We start from the raw sequence: 21,922 nt of genomic DNA, 5'->3' as shown, positions 1-21,922 counted from the left end.
CCCACCCCGCCCAGTTGTTCGGGCTTTGTCTAGGTATGAGTACCCTTGTGGGCAGGCCTCATTGAGGGAGCTGTAGACATCCGGCTATTGCCATGTCTGTGTGAGGCAGAGAATGTATATTTCTTTTTCCAGAATGTGATCATGATACTTTAAAGGGTGGGCTTCAATTTTCCTTTTTGATATTAATTCAGTATATGTTCATCGGGCATTCAGTTCCCCTTTTCAACAAAGGACAAGTGTATGTTCTTGTTACTTTTTTTTTTTACAACTTCTTCTTTTCAGCAAAATGGAATATTTATGAGGTACACATTATAGTGAGAATTATAGTTACACTTCTTTTAGAACAATATCACATTAGGGTACATGATTAACAAATTAAAGAATCCATTAAACTCCAAAACCAGAAGCACAACAGCAAAACCATGCTGAAAATGTCTTCCTCTTGTTAGTTTCTCATCTGATCACCTGCATAATAAGAAAAAAAAAAACATTAGCTCAATGCTCAAGTACTTACCATAATTTAAAAAAGACGCTGCTTCAATGTTTCTTTTTACAAAATACAGAAAAATATATTCAAGTGCTTCATATTTTTTCTTTTTTATCAAGATTCTAACAAGACCATAACTTACCTTTTAACAGAAAACATTTAATTTGTTTTGTTTCCTTTTATTGTGTGACATCTCCTCATACACATGTTCTTCTTCTTTACTGATCTTAATCCCGGCAACATTCTCATAGACGTCGTTTTCTTTCTTATTACCCTTTATTCCTGGCATATTAACATACCCATGTTCTGGTTCTAAAAAGAAAAATATTGTAGATGATTGTTTTTTTTTACAAATGACAATGATAGGTCCAAGAGCATATAACACTTTACAAATTAAGTTATTTCTTTTAAGCTCTGTTGTAAATGATACATTAAAGCCCATTTAAATACACCCCATAGCCATGCTTTTTTAGGGCTGAGAAATACCTGCTAGGGAGACAGAGCTAAAATAAATTACATTTACATGAGAACTAGTTACTTGGAAAATAAACTAATAAGGACAAGGAGAGTTACTCATACAAACCTTTTGTGGCTGATGGTGGACTAGCTTTTTCCCTAAAGATTGGAGGAAAACAACACTGTTTTTAAATAACAAATGCATCGTCATCCATTTCATTGTGATCAAGCCTCCTTTTGGAGGTTAATATACATAAACATAATACACATAAATATAAATATATACATTTAAATACAAATTATGACTTCAACTACCATCATCACTTGTTTGAAAAAATATAACTCTTTTTAACTTTAAATGTATATATAAACAATCAAGAAAATAAATTTGCAATAACTCGTCACAGTTCAACAAAATTTTGTATGCTATTGTGTTGTTTGCAACATGTAAAAACTTACATTTCTTTATAGATAAAGAAGCCTCCAGTAGCTCCTGCAACAGCAACTACCAAACATGCTATTACTATTCCAGCAATGGCACCTCCAGAGAGACTTGGTTGTTTTTCTAAAATAAAACAAAAGATACAAGAAAGTAGCTTAACAAAACTTAATATTTAAAACTAATATATGGATATAGTAGTTAGTTAGAAAGTACAACACATGTACACTGTACTTGTTTGGTGCTAAGTGTGTTATTTTTGCAGCTGCCTTCAGTATCACACATCTTTATTTTTAGGTTTTCTTATTTTAATCTGAATATCTTCTTGACCAGGCATTTTATTCCATTCTATTATCATTATACATTTATTTTTTTTACCTTTTATTGTTTGTTTGTTTGTTTGAACTGATTTTGGAAACATTTAAGTCAAACCTGAATTAAAATATACTGCAAATCGTCTTGCTTAAAATATGACATTTCCTTTTTTAGGGACTGTTGGCAACCCTACTGTATGTAGAGCCATCATGTTGGAAAGGTTGACATTTACTGTGGTCCTTCTTGGCTAGCACAATGAAGTATCAGGGCATTTTTGCAAGTTTGCACTGGCTTATGGTATTTTTTAATATAGTATTTTTTATTTTAATTATTGTTTGTAGTGTATTCTTTATTTTGCTTGTCATGTACAGGACTTGGACAGAGGTAATGTATCTGTACAAAATGTGCTACCGGTATATAAACAAAGCTGGCATTGACAGTTTTGCACTGGGGCGGTTTGCAGCCAAAAGTGAAGCGGCCAGGATGAGATTCATCATGACCAAAATCATGACCAAAATAAAGAGGTGCCAGATACAACCCGCTGAAATTAGCTTTCTCCCCAGGATGGCAGGGCTCTCCCTTAGGGATAGGGTGTGTCATGATCTTGGTGCTGATGGTTCGTTTTTTACCTTTGCTCCTTGCTCCCCTGTCTAATTGGTTTTGCGGCTGATTAACGCAGATCATTTCCACCTGGTTCCTCTGCTTTTTATATTGTTTGCTTGCCTTCCATCAGCACAAGATTATTCGGGCGTTTTGGTGAGACTAACTGGAGCTTTCTGAAGTCTCTTCTGTTTTCCTGATTGAGACCTGTTTCTGCCCTGTGGATCCAGAGTTTTGCCTAGCCCCTGTCTGCTCTGTTTGTCTGATCTGTTTTGGGATTTATTCCTGGATTCTACCAGCTTCTGAAACTGGACCCATCTTCTGTCTCCGGCTTTGGATTTCCCCTTTGGACTCTGTTGCTGTTCGGCATCGGCTGGTGCCTGCTCCGCTCGCTTTCCAGGAACTCTGGGGGCAGCGCCCGCCACAAGTTGTGGTCTCACCTCCCTTCTGGATTCACCGGGAAAGGACTGAACTTTTAATCAGACATTCATCCTACAGCTGACGAGCAGCCCCGCTTTCCTGTTTGTTATAAATAAATGTTTTGAACTGTCCCACTGCCTGTCTCGCCTTGAATTTTGGGTCCAACATTCTGAGATCATTAGAGGGGGAGGACTTTGGAGTAGAGCTGCTTCTCCTCCCCATCAAAAAGAGTTAGCTTAAGTGGCTCAGACATCTTTTTTGGATGCCCACTGAGGTGTTCCAGGCGCATCTTACCAGGAGGAGGTCCAGGGGCCAACCAAGGACACGCTGGAAAGACTACTTCTCTCTCCTGGCCTGGGGGCACCTTCTGCATCCCCAAGCAAAGTTGGAAAGAGGTGTCTGCAGAGGGAAGTATAAGGGTCTCAGCTGAGACTTCTACCCCCATGACCCGATCTATAATGAAGCAGGAGACCTAGACCTGTCATCTAGGCAAACGTCCAAGGATTCACGTACATTGGTACATGGGTGCTTTACACTGACTTGTCAAGTGTTTTTTTGTAGAAAGTGAGGAACTGCTTCCTACGCTGCTCAACACCCTGTAGTAGCCATGCCCTTTTCTACGGATTTGTGGAAAGAAAAGGAGGTCAGACCAGACAGGTTGGTGGTATGCACCGATTCCAACGCAGTTTTAGAAAGTATTCAGGGAGAACGAAATGATAGGAAATATTTAGTATTAGAAATTTAGCACAGTTTATTTAGATTATACAGGAGTGGCATTGATATTTGGTTTTGTTGGGTTCCAGCACATGAAGGGGTAAAAGGAAATGAATAGGCAGACAAATTAGCAAAAAGGGCTTTAGAGGAGGCAATAACAATTACAATTCCTTTAGGGAAAGGGGAAGGAAAATCATTTATTAAGAGGAAAGAAATTGAAAAATGACAAAAAAGGTGGAATGAAGATAAAAAAGGAAGAAGGTTATATAAAGTACAAAAGTCAGTATTAAATAGAAATATTAATGAGAGAAACCGAAGGGAAGAAATAATAATGATCAGATTAAGAGTAGGTCATACTTATTTAAATGACAATTTATGCTTAATAGGGAGGAAAAATAATGATAAATGTGAAGGATGTGGAGAGATAGAAAATGTAGAACACCTATTGATGAGAAAGAGTTGAAAGGACAGGCCAAGAATGGAGTCTTAAAGGATTATTGGGAAATAAAGGAAATATCAAAGATATTTATAGATTAAGGAAAGCATTATTTATTTATCTTCAGAATACAAAATTAAAAAAATAAAATTTAATAGATGTAAAACAATGTTGCAACACACTCATGAACAGTAGGTGGCGGTATGCCCGCCCCTTCCCTAGAGCCCGGTGGGATCGAAAACATTTTGAATGGAAATCAGTGGGGAGAAATTAATAAACTTTTGGTCCCAGTCGCTCTCTGTAATTGATTCCAGATATGCTGGTTGTGTATTTAAATTGTTTTTTTTTTTTTTTAGTTCCTCTTTGGTCAAAATCTGGTCAAAACCCATCAATGAGATTGCACCAAACAGGAAGTTAAATGCACAAAGGATCCGGTAGATTTCCAAATAAAACACATCCGATCTTAACCCATGATCCTTTTTTTAACTAGTTTAATTAGTTTCTCCCGGTTTGATCCGTCAGATGGAGTTAAATCACAAAGAATTCAATGTTGAATCGGGGCGGCAGCTAAATGCTAGGCGATGGGTAGCAGAAAAACGTTGCAATTTCACATAATCCTGACGAGATCCGAAAAACCGTAGCAAAAACTAGCAAGCGGGTGATTATGTATGTTCACTAATAAAATATTATGTACATAAACCCTACACTTCTCGCTATAAATGTAATCAAAACCCATTTAAATGCAGAAACTGATTGAAATTATTGATCTTCCCACTAAAAGTTAGAGAAATCTCAGCCATGTTTATACCAAAATGTTACAGTTTCACATTATCTTGAAAAATCTTTGCAAGAAACGAACAAGCAAGTGAATATGTACATTCCCTGAGTAAATATTCTGGCAACAAACTATACATTTCTCACTAGAAATGTAATCAAAACTCATTTTAATGCAAAAACAAACTCAAGTCATTAATCTTTCCACAAAAAAATGAGCGAATGTCGGCCATATATGTATTTTTTTTCTTCTCCCAGCTGGAATCTTGAAAGTCACGTGACTTATAGAAAAGTGACAATAGAAAGCGTATAGGCAGAAGAAATGTAACAGTACCACAAAAAATGGCCATTAATGTACCTCCACTATAGTACGTTTTGCAGTGTGGACCAACGTAGTGGGGGTACATTTTCCCATGAGACTGGGTTGACCCCTCGCTCAGCTGTGTCATTAAAAACTTTGAACAACTTGTTCAGCAACAAGAAATGCTGGATCGGTTGACCACTATGTGACTGGTTTGGCAAGCCAGTCAGTACTGAGGTCCAGAATGCGGAACATTGCATGAGATTCGAGTCCAATCAAATCTTTCAAAGTCACGGGTAACCTTTTGGAAGATTGGCTTTCTAAGACGGATGTTCTCTGGTACTGGTGTCGCCAATAGCTGAGTAGCCATTTCTTGCTCCAAGTTGTTGGTCATTTTTGGACTCTTGCTGAACATGGCAAATGGAACAACTTCCTATAAAAGGTACCACCCGTGGTTGTGAAGCTTCTCAAGTACAGAGTCTGCAACTCCCTTGTCAACTTGGCGAATATCCATCATGTTGTGGATCAGTTCAAGATCATTCAGTGGAGCGCCTTCATTGCTGGCTCCATTGCTCAGTGAAGGCCAGTTCCATTGCTGCAGATATATAAAACTGTGTATATACTGTGTCTGAAAAAATATTTTTTTCAGGCACAGTATGAACATTTAGATGTGGAAAAGGTTCACAATAAGCTATTCCTGGGAAAAAGATGCTGTTTGGACATCATTTGACTGGTTACAAAAAATTTTCTAAATGTATTTAAACAAGCAAAAAATCTGAAAATGGTACATATATTCAGAGGCCTGGTGGATGTCAGAATAACTTGCTATCAATCTGTAAAGATCAATTTTAGATAAGGAATTGAGAGAATGATGTGAAAAAAAAATTCACAGATGAAAATTCCTTCATTGAATTTAACTTTAGATGGACATAGCTCAGGTTGTAAAACATCGCTAAAGCAAGCAAAAAGCTGTGAATGGGACCTATGTTGAGGACCAATGAGCGACCCTCTAGGGCCATGGTAAAAATCTTAAACTTTTTTTGGGGGGGCTTATTATAAACTAAATAATGGGAAAAACTTCAATTTGCGAGGTTTTTAAAGAATTCTTATTTTTTTAACAACCCTACCACACTAGTTCTCTGTTGTTAATACCCTGGCAGATGACATTAGCCAATCAGTGATGGGGAAAGGTCATGGAGGCTTTGCTATGAACCAGTAATAATGAATGATTGGTGGACATGTGTCTTAAAAGGTTAACTCAAAAACCGCTGATCTGACTCTGAACCAGCCCAACTTATCCCCATCCGCCCAAAGCAATTCTTACTCGCAAAATCAAAATGAAAACCAGTAAACCACCCAATCTGGCAAAACTGTTGATCCACAACATTCAAGAAATAAACCTGTAATGTTATCGTTCTCACAACAAAATTTCCCCACTTTCCTTGGTGGGCCCTTGGTTTGGTCCCCTAAGATTCGTTTTTTAAACATCAATCTTTGGACTAAAATATTCTGTCATGATTTGTGGATCTTTACTGAGTGTATTTCTGATATCAGAGAAAAAAAAATTGTCTTCACATCTAGAATAAACATTCTAAATGTCAGCATTTGTCACTTAAGTTTCTGCTTCAAAAATTTAATTTAGAAAATACATTATTACAGTTCTGTCTAGGGGTGTGATTTTAATCAGAAAGACTCTTATTTTAGTGATCTACAAATGGAACAACGGAGGGGAGAGTGCTTCTAATAAATGTAAAAATACCCTGCCATAGACCATTATATAAAATATTGCATTAACTCAAGCAACAATTTTCTCATTTGCCATCTTCCTCTTCTTTGCAGCTGTAGCACCGTCACTCTGTGTTGTAACCTCTGGAGCCTTGTGGACGAATGGAGTGTAAACAATTGAAGAATGGATTTAAAGAACTGCTTCTGGATGCTTTCAAAAGTATGTTGTTGTGGCTGCTTTGTCATGTTTACATTTTGGCATGCTGCTATATCTGTGTTAATTGTGCTTTGATGTGCGCTGTGTCGATAAAATGAACTTGGTGGTTGAATTGTGGAGGATTTAAAGGTACACTATGCAACCGGTGTTGATTTTCCAGCGAGGCTCCCCCCAGAGGGCGAAAGTAAAAGTGCACTGTCGTAAATATGCACAGCTGTTCTCCTGGTTTCTCCGTCAAGCCAGGCGCGGTTGTTTTGAGCTTAGCAGACAGGCGAACGCAACGAATGACTAATGCTTCGTTCACACCGCAGCTGGAGCGACAGAAGCAGCGAGTTTACATGCAACGTAACGTCAAGGCGCAGCAAAAGGTCCCGCGGCGCGTTTTGAGCAGCAGGCGCAGCACGTCTGAGCAGCTGAAGCAGCGCATCGGGCGCGTTTAAGCATCTGACGCAGGGAGAGAGACACAGCGCTGATGATCACTCCTCTTTAACAGTTTATTGACGCCTAAATTAACTTAAAATGCAGAAATCTGCCGGCAGAATATGCAGTTTGGATTATTTAGATGAAAAACACCTACCAGCTGCCGTGGTGAACCGCGAGGAGGCGACCAGGCCAGAGGCTGCTGATGAAGGGATCCCTACTGTCGGCGCACCGCTGGTATGTGGGGGTCTGAGCGGCTCCGACAGAAAAAATATTGAAGGCAGGATAATAATCTGAATGAACTGACGGCACTGATTACGTTTTCAGGTGTATTTTCTCACTTAAACACATATTAAAACTACTTTATTCCCACTGATCACAGCAAATATAGCTGCAAGGCAGAGAAAGGATAGTGAAGCTCCGCCCAAAGCGCGTCAGACACACTTTTGCACCGCGCAGCCAGAGCAGCAAAGCTGCTTCAGCCGCACGTCAGAACTAACTGGTACAAGCAGCAAAAATGAAGCAGCAGACGCGATTTTGCTGCGTCCGATGTGAACGTAGCATAACTGCACAGAATGCTTTTAACTAGGGGGGTGTAGCAGTTCTCGCCGTAAAGCAAGACTGACTCTCACGAGACTTCTGAGCCTGTGGGGCTGGTCGGTGCTCCTGCAATTGCAAGTGCAGTATTTCCCCCACAGACCACCAGGGCGGCCGAGAATACCTTTGTTCAACCTGAAATGACTCATTTAATCATCCATAACGTTATGGAACACATTAATTAACTGAAAAATGTTGCATAGTGTGCCTTTAAGCTTTCCACCGATATCTAACATGTCTATATTTCCTGTTGTCATGGTGACTCGTCGAATTGGGGCTCCACTGATAAATGCTTTTCATACTTGTTACGCACGTGCTTAACTCTGAGTGGACCTACTTACAGTTTATTAAAGCAGTTCATAAAAGCCGTTGTGAAACCGAAAACTCAGAGCTCCCTAATTTAGGCTAGATCAGAGATTTAGAGATGCGGATTTGAATCTGAGTTTGTTAAACCTTTTTTGTGAAACGGACCCTAGCACACCAAAATCAGAGCTGAAACATTGATTATGTGGTCCAGTGCAATAAGGTGTGTTTGGACTCCTATTTTGGAGAAACCAAACAACAGCTACACAAATACATGGCACAGCACAGAAGATCCAGTAACTCTGTGCAAGATTCAGCTGAACACCCACACATCAAGACCAAAGAAAACCTTTGAAGACCAAAACGCTAAGATTTTAGACAGAAAGGATAGGTGGTTTGAAAGAGGGGTGAAGGAAGCCATCTTTGTTAAAAGGGAAAAATCCATCACTGAAGAGAGCGGGGGGGTGGAGGGATTGTGATTAAGGGTTCCAATCACCTATAATTAGGTCATTGAACTCATTCCTAAGAAATAACATGAACACTCTCATGTTTCGAATTTTGTTATGCATAGCCCATACACAACAAAACCCAACTACTCATTGATTTGTATCTTGGAATGTGCTTAAGAGGATGGACCATGCTGCATAAATCATCAGCAATCCAACTACAGATTGCTCTGGAGTGACAAAAGATCCAGGATAGCCTGTTCTGTGGTTGGCAGGACCCGGATGACTTATTTATGCAGGTATGTCCCATTAAATACAAACATAGTAGTTTGTGACTGTACTGTGACTTACCCACTATAGAGATAGATGTAAGTTGAGATGTTTGATACACTGAGGTTTTATTGTTAAAGGCCCAACAGCTGTAGTTTCCACTTTGATTCCTCTGGACACTGATTAGCTTGAGCTCATGTTCAGAATCAGGCAGAAGTTTTTCATTCAGGAGCCAATAAAACGTTGCAGGAGGTCTGGAGTCAGCTGAACAAGACAAGGTGATGTCTGAACCTTCCACATATGGTTTTTGAGATTCAGGATTAACCTTTAATGTGATTTTTTCTGGGCCATCTGTAATTGAAGAAAATAAGTATTTAATATTTAATGACAATTAACTAAATTTATACTCTAACATCTCAAACACATTACTAATGTAGTGCTAGCTTAACATCACCTTTATCCTTGAATGCTAAAAAGTGAAGGTTGACAAAATATGAAACTGAATTTGAAGCCTATATGATCTCTTATGTTAAATATGGACATAACCAATCTATATTCAACTGATACATTTTATAAATCTAATGTTGTCAGAATCTCCCTAACAGAAAATTTATTTGCTGATATTTTCCAAAAGTATGCAGAAACAGCATTAGAGTCATTAAAGCCCTGATAGCTTTGCTTAAGTTGCATTTTCTTTCTTAAAAATAAGAGATTATCATATGTGAATAACTTACAGCTGACAGAGAAGAATACTGGATCACTGTTAGCATTGCTCGCAGGATTGGACACTTCACAGCCGTATGATCCCTCGTCATTTCTGGTCACATTGACAATAGTCAGATTGCATCCTCCATCCGTAATCTGAACTCTGTCACTGGCTGTAATCTCAGAGGAGTCTTTCATCCATCGGAAGGAGAGAGATGAGCCAGAGGAGGAGCAGAAGAAGCTGGCAGATTTGCTAAACTCAATCAGGTGGGAGGATTCCTGAGTAACTTTTACGTTAAAGACGGGATCTTCAGGTGGAAAGAAAAATAAAATTCATCAGAAAAAACAAAGAAATCTAGCTTTTATTTAGGGAATTCTGTTCACACTTAATGGTGTAAAGAAATGCTTTCATACATGGTATAAACTGTTAAATAATGCAAAAAAAGTTAGTAGTAAAAATTAAAAGAAATGAAATTGATAATAACACAAACTTTCTAAATGTGTAAATTAACTCTCTGCATTTTGACCCATATCCTTGGGGAGCAGTGAGCTGCCGTTGTGTGGCACCCGAGGAGCAATGGGGTTAAGGATTTTTGCTCAGGAACCTAGAGTGCAGGATGTGGGGATTGAAGAGGGTACTTGCAACCTTCTCAGAGAACAAGTGCACTGCTCTAAACACCTGACCAACACTCCCCAAGCTAGGCTAACACTCTACTATTGACAATTTTCAAAGTTTAGAAGTTGTACTGGATCCCATGTTATGAAAAAATATTTAACCATTATGTTCTAACACTTATCTTTTTTAAATAATATACTGTAAGGGTAAAAAGAATCGGATTTGAAAGTACCCGTTTCATTATCTTCTTAACTAATTTACAGTATAGATCAAAAATTAAAACCTAATATAAATTATAATCCTGGTATATCTGCATTTTCTGTCTTACAGAAACTATTATTAATGTCTTTCAGTGGCGTAGCCAGATTTCTGACTACTACATTACCAAAGACAAATTGTCAAAATCAAGTAAAAACATACAAAACAATAATCAAGGCACAGTAGGATTGGTGTGACACATATAATACTGCGTTCAGATTTTAAAAAATGTCTTGAGTTTACATGCAAGACCAGTTTACATGCAAATTCTAAAGTGGATGTGCATCAAGGCGTGCTGACCTTGTTGTGCGATGTGTCTCAAAGTTTTTTGAACATCATGGGCATTATAAGCTTTCATATGCTGACCAGCATAACAAGCAGATGTCAGATGCATAAACCTTTGCAGTTTCATTAGCTGCATCATCCAATGAGAGAAGCTAATCTGGGAGCTGACAGGGAGACAAATTTACTGCAATCAAGCCATAATCTCTGCTCCTGCACTTCTGTCAGCATAAAATCATCAAAAATGAACAAGAATTGATATACCGTAAGTCCTCTAATATAGGATGGGACCTTTATTTCACTCAGGTACATCTTGGTCCAGGCCATTATTGGAAGGAGACCAGAATTAGAGACAAGCCATTATTTCTATTTGATCAAAACAGACTACCAGTGGAATGAATAAAAACGAGATTTTGTGTCTCTTTGAACCTAAAAAAATACCAGGTTAATTTATTGAAAAAGTGCAGTTACCATAACGGTATACAGAACATTACATTACGACCGAGGCGAAGAGGAAATGGGGGCGAGTAGTCTGACAACAGAGGGACATGACGGCGAAAAAGAGCGGAGATCCAGGTGGAAAAACAGCCCCAGCGTTCTCACGCATCTCACTCTTCGAGCTGGTCAAACTTCATGAGTTGTTTTCCGCAATTTCGGTCATAAAAACAAAGCAAGCCGGCCTCCTCTCTGCGGTACTGTCTGCGCTAAGGATTGAACTTCCCATGCTAATGGCTTGGATTCGTTAGCAAACATTGCCCCCCAGTGGTACCTCTATGTTACTATCACAAGTTGTTGAGGACTGCCCAGAAACACTTTTGGTTCTAATTATAGCCCCGGCCTGTATAAAATTACGGCCACTATTTACCTCCACCGACAGCCAGACAGGCCGTTATTAGAGACCCGGCTGCTAATGGAATACAAGCTAATATTAGAGGATTTACAGTATATAGAATGAGTACACAGGTTTACTTAAAAAAACAAAACAAAACAAAAAAACAGATGAATATTGTCATGGTTGAGTAGAGGTTTTCGAGGACCCAAATGTTCAGGAGGCAGAGGTGAATCTTGTAGAATTAATAAGTCAATTGAGGTAAAATTAATAAACACAAATAACCAAAAGACCAGAAATCATCAGAGAAAACTAATGTGAGGAGCCAGAGATGAGAAAGCAACCAAACAACAAACCGTGACTGCAGTGGTGTATATAAGGGGAACAGAACAAAGGATGGGCTAATGAGATAATTATGGAGCAAGTGTGAATGGAACTACACAGAAGGAAGCCAAAGGAAAAAAGCACAAGGGGGCGACAGAGAGTAACTAAAGAACTAAACAGTGACAGAAAACAACTTCAAATAAACTTAATCAGAGGGCAGAACCCTGACTAATGTACAATTTCATCTAAAAGAAAATAGCACAGAATATAAGAACAGCTAATAATTAATAATTACAGTAGATTAACTTATAAAGTCAAAACTTGCTTGCATAAGATGTTTGATTTTGTATTCAGGTATATACAGTTTTTATCATATACCTAACAAAATGCCTGCATTGACCAACAGCTCTTACAAACATCAGTGAACATTTTAAAGAATCAGGCTGACTTGAGGGAGCCAATTCTGGACATTTACAGTAACTCATAACTGTTGTGGCATATTTAAAGGTTTGATCATAATTTTAATGACCTGATGGCACAGAGAATATTTTATAGTGTACAGTACTTTCTAGGTTACTTAGTTTACAAAACTACTGTTTACCCACTTATCACAGCAAATAAAGCAAAGCCTCTCTCCATTCCAGCAGCCATTATACACAAGCATGTGTAATAAAAATGTGTTACATTTTGTTAGTTTTATAACCCCTTATTGTAATATATTACGTTCAGCAGTAATGGAGTCAAATCACACATTAGAAACTACATGTTGGTAATATTATTAGTTACTAAGGTGGGAAAAATCTAAGCGGAACAAGTCACATCCAACACCCTAACTAAAGAGGAAAAGAAGACTATTTTTAGTTATTGTTGTTATTTTATATCAAAAGAAGACGGTTTTGGAACAACAGAAGAAGAAGAAGATGCCATTAAAAACAATAGAGGAAGGTGGATGAGGGAACTGTCTATGGCTAAAAATAGCACAAGTAACCTCAAGAAAAACCTGGAGAGAGAGCACAGCAACCTTAAGCTAGAGGCTAAATGACATTTTACTAACAATAAGTTGCAAGATGATGGTGTGAGTAAATCTAAACAACAAAAGTTGAATTTCTCCAGAGCAGAGGTGAAGATGATTTTTTTTTCTTGACCCAGGACAAGTGAGAGGGCTGATGGTTGAGTATATCATGGAGCATGCATTACCTCTTTCTACAAATAGGTCGCCTGATATTCAGCAAATTCCCTTTTTGAGCAAATTACATGGCCAAATCTAATCTCTTAAAATGTCGCCACATTGTTAAGGTATAAACATGTTTCCACAGTTAATTTGAGAGGAATCGTATGAAGTACTCATGTTTAATGTAATTGAAATGTTTTTATATATATATTTTTATATAAATTTATATTTAATTTTTTTTAAATGCAATTTTCATATTATCATAAGAAAGAACCATCATTACCTGTACATAGTTTTATTGAAACTCCCTTGTCAAAACACACACACCAAAATAGTGCAGATTAGTTTTAGATATATATACCTTAAAAAATAATTATTTTAGATCAAACGCATTATATTCCATTGCTGAATTTGAAATTACATTAATAAGAAAGTTTTCAAAAAATTATTTCACATTGTAAAGAATAAAAAGTTACTGAATATTTACCTTGGCTATTAACGAGTTGCTTTCACTCAGAAGTAACTGACTCAGTTACATTTTGGAGAAGTAACTAGTAACAAACTAGTTACTTGTTGTAAGTAACATTGTCACCTTTCTACACAGGAGACCAGCAACTTGCTTCAGATGTGTCTGCTAACAATTTGCTCAACCCATGTCAAGAGCATCACAAAAACTCTTGATGTGCATCTGACTTCAATGTGCCCAAGCATGATGTGTTGGATGCATTTTGATGCTCAAAATTTACTTGGTGTGAATTAAGGCATTTTGCATTAATTAATAAGAAAGGTATGGATAATTTTCTACCAGTCTTTTTTTTAATATACAAGTAAAAACTTTTTTTTAACAAATAATCCTTGTTGTTGCGGCCTATCTTTGGACAACACAAGAAAATCCACAAGGGCCACAGATGCAAGTAAGTAATTAACGCAAACAAAAAAAAATAATTATTTTCTCGGTAAACACAAACACAAAAGGACAAACATTTCCTCCATGCATGTGTTCTCCTGGTAAATAAATAAAAAAAATATTCAATTGTTCTATATTCATTTGCTCCTTTCATGGAATCAGAGTGAGAAAATTCTTTTAGATTTCACTGTAAAATTGAGGACCAGTTGTTGCAAAGTGAGCACATTGTTATGTTTATTCATTGATGATTATAAAATTAATGTGTGTGCTTATAAACATTGAAGCAAGGAGATGCTTCACTCTGTCTTATGATTCAGTCAAGAGACCACTCTATCTTGTGATTCAGTCAGTAGAGCATCCTGTCTTATGACCTGATCAATTGTCCTTTCAGAACAATACTCCTTTTGTAACCATGTGTTATGTTCTGTTAATAAAAGACGAATGCAGGAGGGGGGTCGTTGAAAGAGCTGAAAGTTGGGTTGGGCTTTTTCCACTCCTGCAGGAGTTGTTTGAATCTCTTTCCTGTGTGGACTCAGTTTCTCTTTTACGAACCTACATTTTTGAACCTAACACACATTTTCCTGGTTTTCAAGAGCTATTTGCTAACAGTTAGGTGTAGGACTGAGGTATGAAATGAGTTTAGGGAAAAATCTGGAAAGCTAGAAAGACTCCTTACATTAATTATGAATTCAGGTATGAATCCATAATAGTTATGTTTAGGTTAAGGTCAGATTCAGGGTGTAGAAATGGCTTAGAAATAAATAAAAGTCAATGGAAAGTGCCCACAAGCACAGAGAAATGTGATATTGTGTGTGCGTGTAGTCAGACACTCTAAGGACAGTATAGATGTACTCTGCTGTTTGTCCCAAAACTGCTGGATCTCAGTAACCTCCCATATATGCCTAATGGACAAGCAGTCAGAAAGATTGCAGTGATTTGTCATGAAACGTGAATACTTGTGACTGAGTAAATATATATATGCTTTACTCATTCCTCACATTATGTTCAAGAGGTTGGGAATTTAGACAGATGGATTTTAAAGGTTTTAGTTTAATGATCATAACTGTGAATCAATGTGACTGATATATCTTAATACATAAATATGATCTAATGATTACTTTACTGCTGCCCAGCTGTGAGAAACAGCAAGGACACAGGAATCCTCAATATTTCTATCTGAATGATAGATGGTCTATGTTAATTGATATTTTATTTTACAAAAATATTTCATGCCTACCATGAACATAAACAGCTGAAGGCAGAGATCTTTGATATCTCTGGGTTTTGCTGTTAAAGGCCTGACAGCTGTAGTTTCCACTTTGACTCATCTGAATTTTCATCAGACTGAGTTCTGGTCCAGTTGTAGTCAGAGCGCCTCCATTCAGAAACCATTGATATTCAGCAGAAGGTGTCGAATCCACAGAGCAGGTCAGAATGATGTCTGAGCCAGTCTTATGATGTTCTCCTGGTGGATTCACCTCTAACCTTACATTGTCTGGACCATCTGATTGTAGAAAAGAAAAACAGAAATTGTAAGAAAATGTCATCCACTGAAAAAGTAATGATAAATCATTATACAGATACTATTTGCCGATATCAATTAAAGACATATAGAAAGTTGGTCAACAATCAAAAGCAGAGTAGGATGATGTGTATTGTTGATTTAGCTGTTAATGAAAATCTTGAAAATCCTTTTAACAAGGTGTGATCTTGAATGGATTTCTGATGGTTGGAAGAATATCTAAGCAGATAGTGAGCATGCAGATTATCAACTTACAGCTGATACTGATTTTTACTGGATCACTGCTGATAGAGGAGACAGGATTAGACACATTACAGCTGTATGATCCCTGGTCATAGCGGGTCACATTAACTATAGTCAGAGTTGCTCCTCCATCAGTGATCTGAACCCTGTCACTGGGAGTAACCTCAGAGCTGCTGTTCAACCAGCGGAAGGAGAGAGAAGATCCAGAGGAGGAGGAGCAGGATAGATGGACTGAGCTGTTGAATTCAACCAAGTCTGCACTTGGTGGGAAGACGGTTACATCAGAGACTGGTTCTGTTGGCAGAAAAAATAAACTCTCAAAATAAAGTGATGTTCTAAAACAAGGAAAAATAATCAGCAAAATCAAATTTAGTTAATATTTCTTCTTTATTCAAGCCTATTCATTATTTTAAATTCTGTGTTTGTTCATATTTAACTTTACATACATTTAAAATAGCCTGATCCCATAAATGGCTTAAATAGAGAAGATAATTTATATTTATTTAACAAAATGTATTATTTGAAGTTTTGTATTGGTTTTTTATTGAAATAAATCAAATCTAACAGATTGTCTGACAGGTATACCTAGGTTGGAACAAAGGGTTTGTTATTTACATACTATTTTTGATTATTCACCATACATACTTATGTGAAATTATAATTGGGGGGCATTAGAGCCCTTACAGTGATGAATGCATTGGATGGATGAAAGCGAAAGTCTAAGATAAGGATACAACCAGAAGTCAGTTTGAAATTTTTAAATGAAATTGTATTCATTTGGTTTACCATTAACTCACCATATATACCGAGAGTGGTCTCTCCTTCCTTTGGTAGCTCTCCAGCAGGAAAAATGTTGACTCTGTATTCTCCACTGTCACTGAGTTTCAGATCCCTGAGCTCCAGAGATCCAGTAGATCTGAAGAGGGTGATCCTACCTTCATATTCTGGTACAGTTATGTTTGACTCAGACTGTGAGGATATTATGGACTTCACACCAAAATGCCAGTTAACCATTGTAAAAGATGTTTCAGTTGGATTCAAGTTTGTTTTTATCAATACTTTCCCTCCAACAGTAGCATTGAATGGACCATCTTGTAAAACACCACTTCCTGTACATAAACCTGGAGGAAACAAAAAGAATAATAAGAAAATAATTAAAAAATTTTGAAAATAAAACCTGATACAACAATAAATAACTAGAGCTTGATAATGAGTAACTAAAGTTAAAAATGTCAAACTACATTATCAAATTGAGCCTTGTTATTTTTTTTTTTTAGATTATTCAGTCTAACTTGGCAGCTCTTTGAAGAACAAAACCCTGATTGAGGTTAAATTCCTTCCAAACATTTGACATTTTTCATTAAAGGAGAATCCTACCTGTAAAAGCCACAGCCACGATAAAAAGTAGTCGTAACATGGCACTGAATAAAATATTGAGGTCTAACTACAGGACAGCTGAGCTCTCAAACAGAGACTAAAAGAAGCTCTGCTCTGTATCTGGGTGAACTAGAAATGCTGTAAATGATCTCAGTAGAGAGAGCTGCCCTGAACAGTTACAGCAGGTCTGAGTGTTTGAGTTAAATAGATGTCAGAGAGCGCCCTCCTCTGGTAAATATAATCTGTGCTTTAAACAGAGAAGTTTCATCTGTAAATCTGTTCACACAACAGAGGAGAAGAAGAAGATGCAATAGTAAAAACATACAACGATGGATGGATGAATACAACATAATTACTACATAGCTCTATCCCTGTAGAAGTAAATGTACCATGGAAATATATACAACTTAAAACAAGACATTGTCCCCAACATTCTTCCATAAGTTCATGGTATCTACTGTAGTTAGTTTATCTTAAAATAAGTTTTGCATTGTATAAAAGAATCACATGTTTTTAAGGTAAAGTAACTATATTGCCAAAATTATTTGTAAGCTTTTATATGAAGAGGAACTTTAATGACATCTCATTCCTAATCCAGTTTGATGATTGATACATCGCCAGCAACAGGAAATTTAACTATTCTGTAAATATTTTTACAAGTTTTAGGGTTATGTTCATAGTTAGATGAGAAACCTTAATTGCAGCATCTGCTCTAACTTGTCCAAGTGGTTGATATACAGGGTTGAGAGTGAGGACAATGAAGCTAAGTAGATTATCCACACGCTAAAATTTTTACACATGCAGCCATAGAAGGTATTAGAGCCTCCTGATTCCTTTATTGGGTGGTTTGATCCTAGATTGATAATGTGTACCCCTCTCAGATGTGTTTGTGAATAGATAGATACCATAAAAATTCAGCTTGCAGGCAAAGTTAGTGTGACTAAATACTTTTTAGTCACACTAAAGTCCAAACCAATTTTATTTGCTTAGCACTATTTAAAACAATCCCAGCTGACCTGAGTGCTGCAGACTACAGAAGAATAAATACATATATATAGAAGGTCGGCTGATGAGAAGTTATCAAAAAGTTATAGTCTACTGTAAACAGGAAATGTTCATTAATGTTCCACAAAGGTTAGAAATGTAATTATTGAGTCCTTTCAAGGAGGAAAGGACATTTATTTTCTGCCTTCCCTAATAGAATCTGGAGGCATTATAAAAAACAAGTTAAATAGAATAATGGTGTGCTATCTATACATAATGCAAAAGTAGCCTATTGTAAGTGTAACTAAAGTAGAGAGCTCATGTATTTTATTTGGTATTTTTAATATCATACCCTTTTCTAATAGTATGCTCCACCTAATGTATTGTGGTGGTGTAAAAGATACTGCTGTAACATTTCCAGATCATTTGGTTGGAATGGATTTATCTGCTGCTTTCCAGTAGCCTTGAATAATAAAATTATTTATTGGATTTATCAAACATTAACACTCACCTGCAATAACTCCAAGGTTGATTAAATACCTTATAGAAATTTCCATCTTATTCCAAGTTTTACAAAAATGCTTCTTACTTCAACTGTCCTGATTCTCTGTTGCTGAAGCTATCTGATAACAGATGTACAAGGAAGTTAAAATGCTTAATGTCTGAGCAGCACCTTTACCAACACTTATGAATCATTTACAGGTTCCTGTTCTGCTTTTTTCCCCTTCTCTCAGCATGTTGCACTTTAAACCTAACCTAATAATCCATATTTAATAGAGTATATCAACACAGTGTTTTAAAATGAATATGTATTCATAATTATTTAAAAAACTGGTATTTTTGTCATAAACATAAGGAAAACATAAATTATAATATAGTTACAAAATAGGATTTTTATATGTAGGCTACTGGAAAGCAGCAGATAAATCCATTCCAACCAAATGATCTGGAAATGTTACAGCAGTATCTTTTACACCACCACAATACATTAGGTGGAGCATACTATTAGAAAAGGGTATGATATTAAAAATACAAAATAAAATACATGAGCTCTCTACTTTAGTTACACTTACAATAGGCTACTTTTGCATTATGTATAGATAGCACACCATTATTTTATTTAATTTGTGTTTTATAATGCCTCCAGATTCTATTAGGGAAGGCAGAAAATAAATGTCCTTTCCTCCTTGAAAGGACTCAATAATTACATTTCTAACCTTTGTGGAACATTAATAAGCATTTCCTGTTTACAGTAGACTATAACTTTTTGATAACTTCTCATCAGCCGACCTTCTATATATATGTATTTATTCTTCTGTAGTCTGCAGCACTCAGATCAGCTGGGATTGTTTTAAATAGTGCTAAGCAAATTAAATTGGTTTGGACTTTAGTGTGACTAAAAAGTATTTAGTCACACTAACTTTGCCTGCAAGCTGAATTCTTATTGTATCTATCTATTCACAAACACATCTGAGAGGGGTACACATTATCAATCTAGGATCAAACCACCCAATAAAGGAATCAGGAGGCTCTAATACCTTCTATGGCTGCATGTGTAAAAATTTTAGCGTGTGGATAATCTACTTAGCTTCATTGTCCTCACTCTCAACCCTGTATATCAACCACTTGGACAAGTTAGAGCAGATGCTGCAATTAAGGTTTCTCATCTAACTATGAACATAACCCTAAAACTTGTAAAAATATTTAAAGAATAGTTAAATTTCCTGTTGCTGGCGATGTGTCATGATGGGTTCTCAAATGGAGACCCAGTTATGCAGAACACCACAAGGCGGACACGAGGATAAAAGTTCAACAGTTTATTAAGCACAACACAATATGAACTGGGATCTGGTTCGGGCCTGGGTCCTGGTTTCACTGGAGTCTGCGTGAGAGACAGAGCTGTTATGAACTGCTGGCAGGGTTTGGTTTACAAGTGAGCTCAGATAGTACCTTGAGGGTTCTTGAGTAATTCTCCTTGAGGGAGTTTCTGTTGGTTCTGGAGAAGAGTTTATCAGCAGAGTTCGTAGCTGCTTCAGCGTCTCACGTCTAGCTTGGACAGACCTTAGTTTGGTTCTTCCAGCTCTAGTCCTGAGCTGCTTGGGATTTCTCAGAAAGTCTTCAGGGTTTGGCTCAGAGGGTCGGCTCGGCAGGTTAGCTCTCCAAGAGCTTTCACAGAAGAGACTCGGGTTTCCTGGGAACACAGAGAGAGAAGTTAGAATCCTATCTGGATTCAAGGTCATGGAGATTCACAAGGAGCAAGGCTTTAGCGCTGACCAACTGGAACAACACTGCGGCCTTGAGGTAAGGTCTGAAGACAGCTTATGTAGTGGATCCTCTGATGGTCTTGATGAGCTGCACCTGTGCAGGAGGCTCCCTCAGAGGATCCACGGCGGACTCTGCTGGAGAAAGATGGGATTTTCTCCAGCTCCCAACACGATGTACACTATATTGCCAAAAGTATTTGCTCACCTGCCTTGACTCACATATGAGCTTAAGTGACATCCCGTTCCTAATCCATAGGGTTCAATATGACGTCGGTCCACCCTTTGCAGCTAGAACAGCTTCAACTCTTCTGGGAAGGCTGTCCACAAGGTTTAGGAGTGTGTTTATGGGAATTTTTGACCATTCTTCCAGAAGCGCATTTGTGAGGTCGCACACTGATGTTGGACGAGAAGGCCTGGCTCTCAGTCTCCGCTCTAATTCATCCCAAAGGTGTTCTATCGGGTTGAGGTCAGGACTCTGTGCAGGCCAGTCAAGTTCATCCACACCAGACTCTGTCATCCATGTCTTTATGGACCTTGCTTTGTGCACTGGTGCACAGTCATGTTGGAAGAGGAAGGGGCCAGCTCCAAACTGTTCCCACAAAGTTGGGAGCATGGAATTGTCCAAAATGTCTTGGTATGCTGAAGCATTCAGAGTTCCTTTCACTGGAACTAAGGGGCCAAGCCCAGCTCCTGAAAAACAACCCCACACCATAATCCCCCCTCCACCAAACTTTACACTTGGCACAATGCAGTCAGACAAGTACCGTTCTCCTGGCAACCGCCAAACCCAGACCCGTCCATCAGATTGCCAGATGGAGAAGCGCGATTCGTCACTCCAGAGAACGCGTCTCCACTGCTCTAGAGTCCAGTGGCGGCGTGCTTTACACCACCGCATCCGACGCTTTGCATTGCACTTGGTGATGTATGGCTTGGATGCAGCTGCTCGACCATGGAAACCCATTCCATGAAGCTCTCTGCGCACTGTTCTTGAGCTAATCTGAAGGCCACATGAAGTTTGGAGGTCTGTAGTGATTGACTCTGCAGAAAGTTGGCGACCTCTTCGCACTATGCGCGTCAGCATCCGCTGACCCCGCTCCGTCAGTTTACGTGGCCTACCACTTCGTGGCTGAGTTGCTGTCGTTCCCAAACACTTCCATTTTCTTATAATACAGCTGACAGTTGACTGTGGAATATTTAGGAGCGAGGAAATTTCACGACTGGATTTGTTGCACAGGTGGCATCCTATCACAGTTCCACGCTGGAATTCACTGAGCTCCTGAGAGCGACCCATTCTTTCACAAATGTTTGTAAAAACAGTCTGCATGCCTAGGTGCTTGAATTTATACACCTGTGGCCATGGAAGTGATTGGAACACCTGATTCCAATAATTTGGATGGGTGAGCAAATACTTTTGGCAATATAGTGTATCAATCATCAAACTGGATTAGGAATGAGATGTCATTAAAGTTCCTCTTCATATAAAAGCTTACAAATAATTTTGACAATATAGTTACTTTACC

At 37.9% G+C, this 21,922-nt stretch overlaps 1 protein-coding gene and 1 long non-coding RNA gene across 2 annotated transcripts; both read right to left on the bottom strand.

The window, feature by feature from the left end:
• Window positions 1-283: 283 nt before the first annotated feature.
• LOC119782984 lies at window positions 284-1,102 on the bottom strand. The gene is made up of 3 exons (XR_005280738.1): window positions 1,071-1,102; window positions 630-799; window positions 284-465 (listed from the first exon to the last, which is right to left on the bottom strand). It is a non-coding gene; the product is annotated as an uncharacterized LOC119782984 (long non-coding RNA).
• A 296-nt stretch (window positions 1,103-1,398) lies between these two features.
• Window positions 1,399-17,295, bottom strand: LOC119782982 (carcinoembryonic antigen-related cell adhesion molecule 5-like). The gene is made up of 7 exons (XM_038284213.1): window positions 17,155-17,295; window positions 16,575-16,898; window positions 15,790-16,071; window positions 15,250-15,516; window positions 9,655-9,933; window positions 9,002-9,271; window positions 1,399-1,508 (listed from the first exon to the last, which is right to left on the bottom strand). The coding sequence occupies exons 1-7, from the start codon at window positions 17,192-17,194 to the stop codon at window positions 1,399-1,401; spliced, it is 1,572 nt and encodes a 523-aa protein (XP_038140141.1). The 5' UTR covers window positions 17,195-17,295.
• Between the last annotated feature and the right edge of the window lie 4,627 nt (window positions 17,296-21,922).

Source organism: Cyprinodon tularosa, unplaced genomic scaffold (genome assembly GCF_016077235.1).
Source record: "Cyprinodon tularosa strain WSP-4 unplaced genomic scaffold, ASM1607723v1 ctg2, whole genome shotgun sequence".
Classification (NCBI taxonomy): Eukaryota; Metazoa; Chordata; class Actinopteri; order Cyprinodontiformes; family Cyprinodontidae; genus Cyprinodon; species Cyprinodon tularosa.
The sequence above is the reverse complement of the archived record's forward strand: the minus strand, read 5'-3'. Positions and strand labels throughout refer to the sequence as shown.

What these genes read in the sequence shown, in the direction of transcription:
- LOC119782982 (XM_038284213.1), bottom strand. Translation starts at nt 17,194, where the DNA reads ATGTTACGACTACTTTTTATCGTGGCTGTGGCTTTTACAG. An exon ending in CGTGGCTGTGGCTTTTACAG is followed by an intron (nt 16,899 to 17,154) that starts GTAGGATTCTCC and finishes TGTTTCCTCCAG; the next exon opens with GTTTATGTACAGGAAGTGGT. An exon ending in AGTAAAAATCAGTATCAGCT is followed by an intron (nt 15,517 to 15,789) that starts GTAAGTTGATAA and finishes TTCTACAATCAG; the next exon opens with ATGGTCCAGACAATGTAAGG.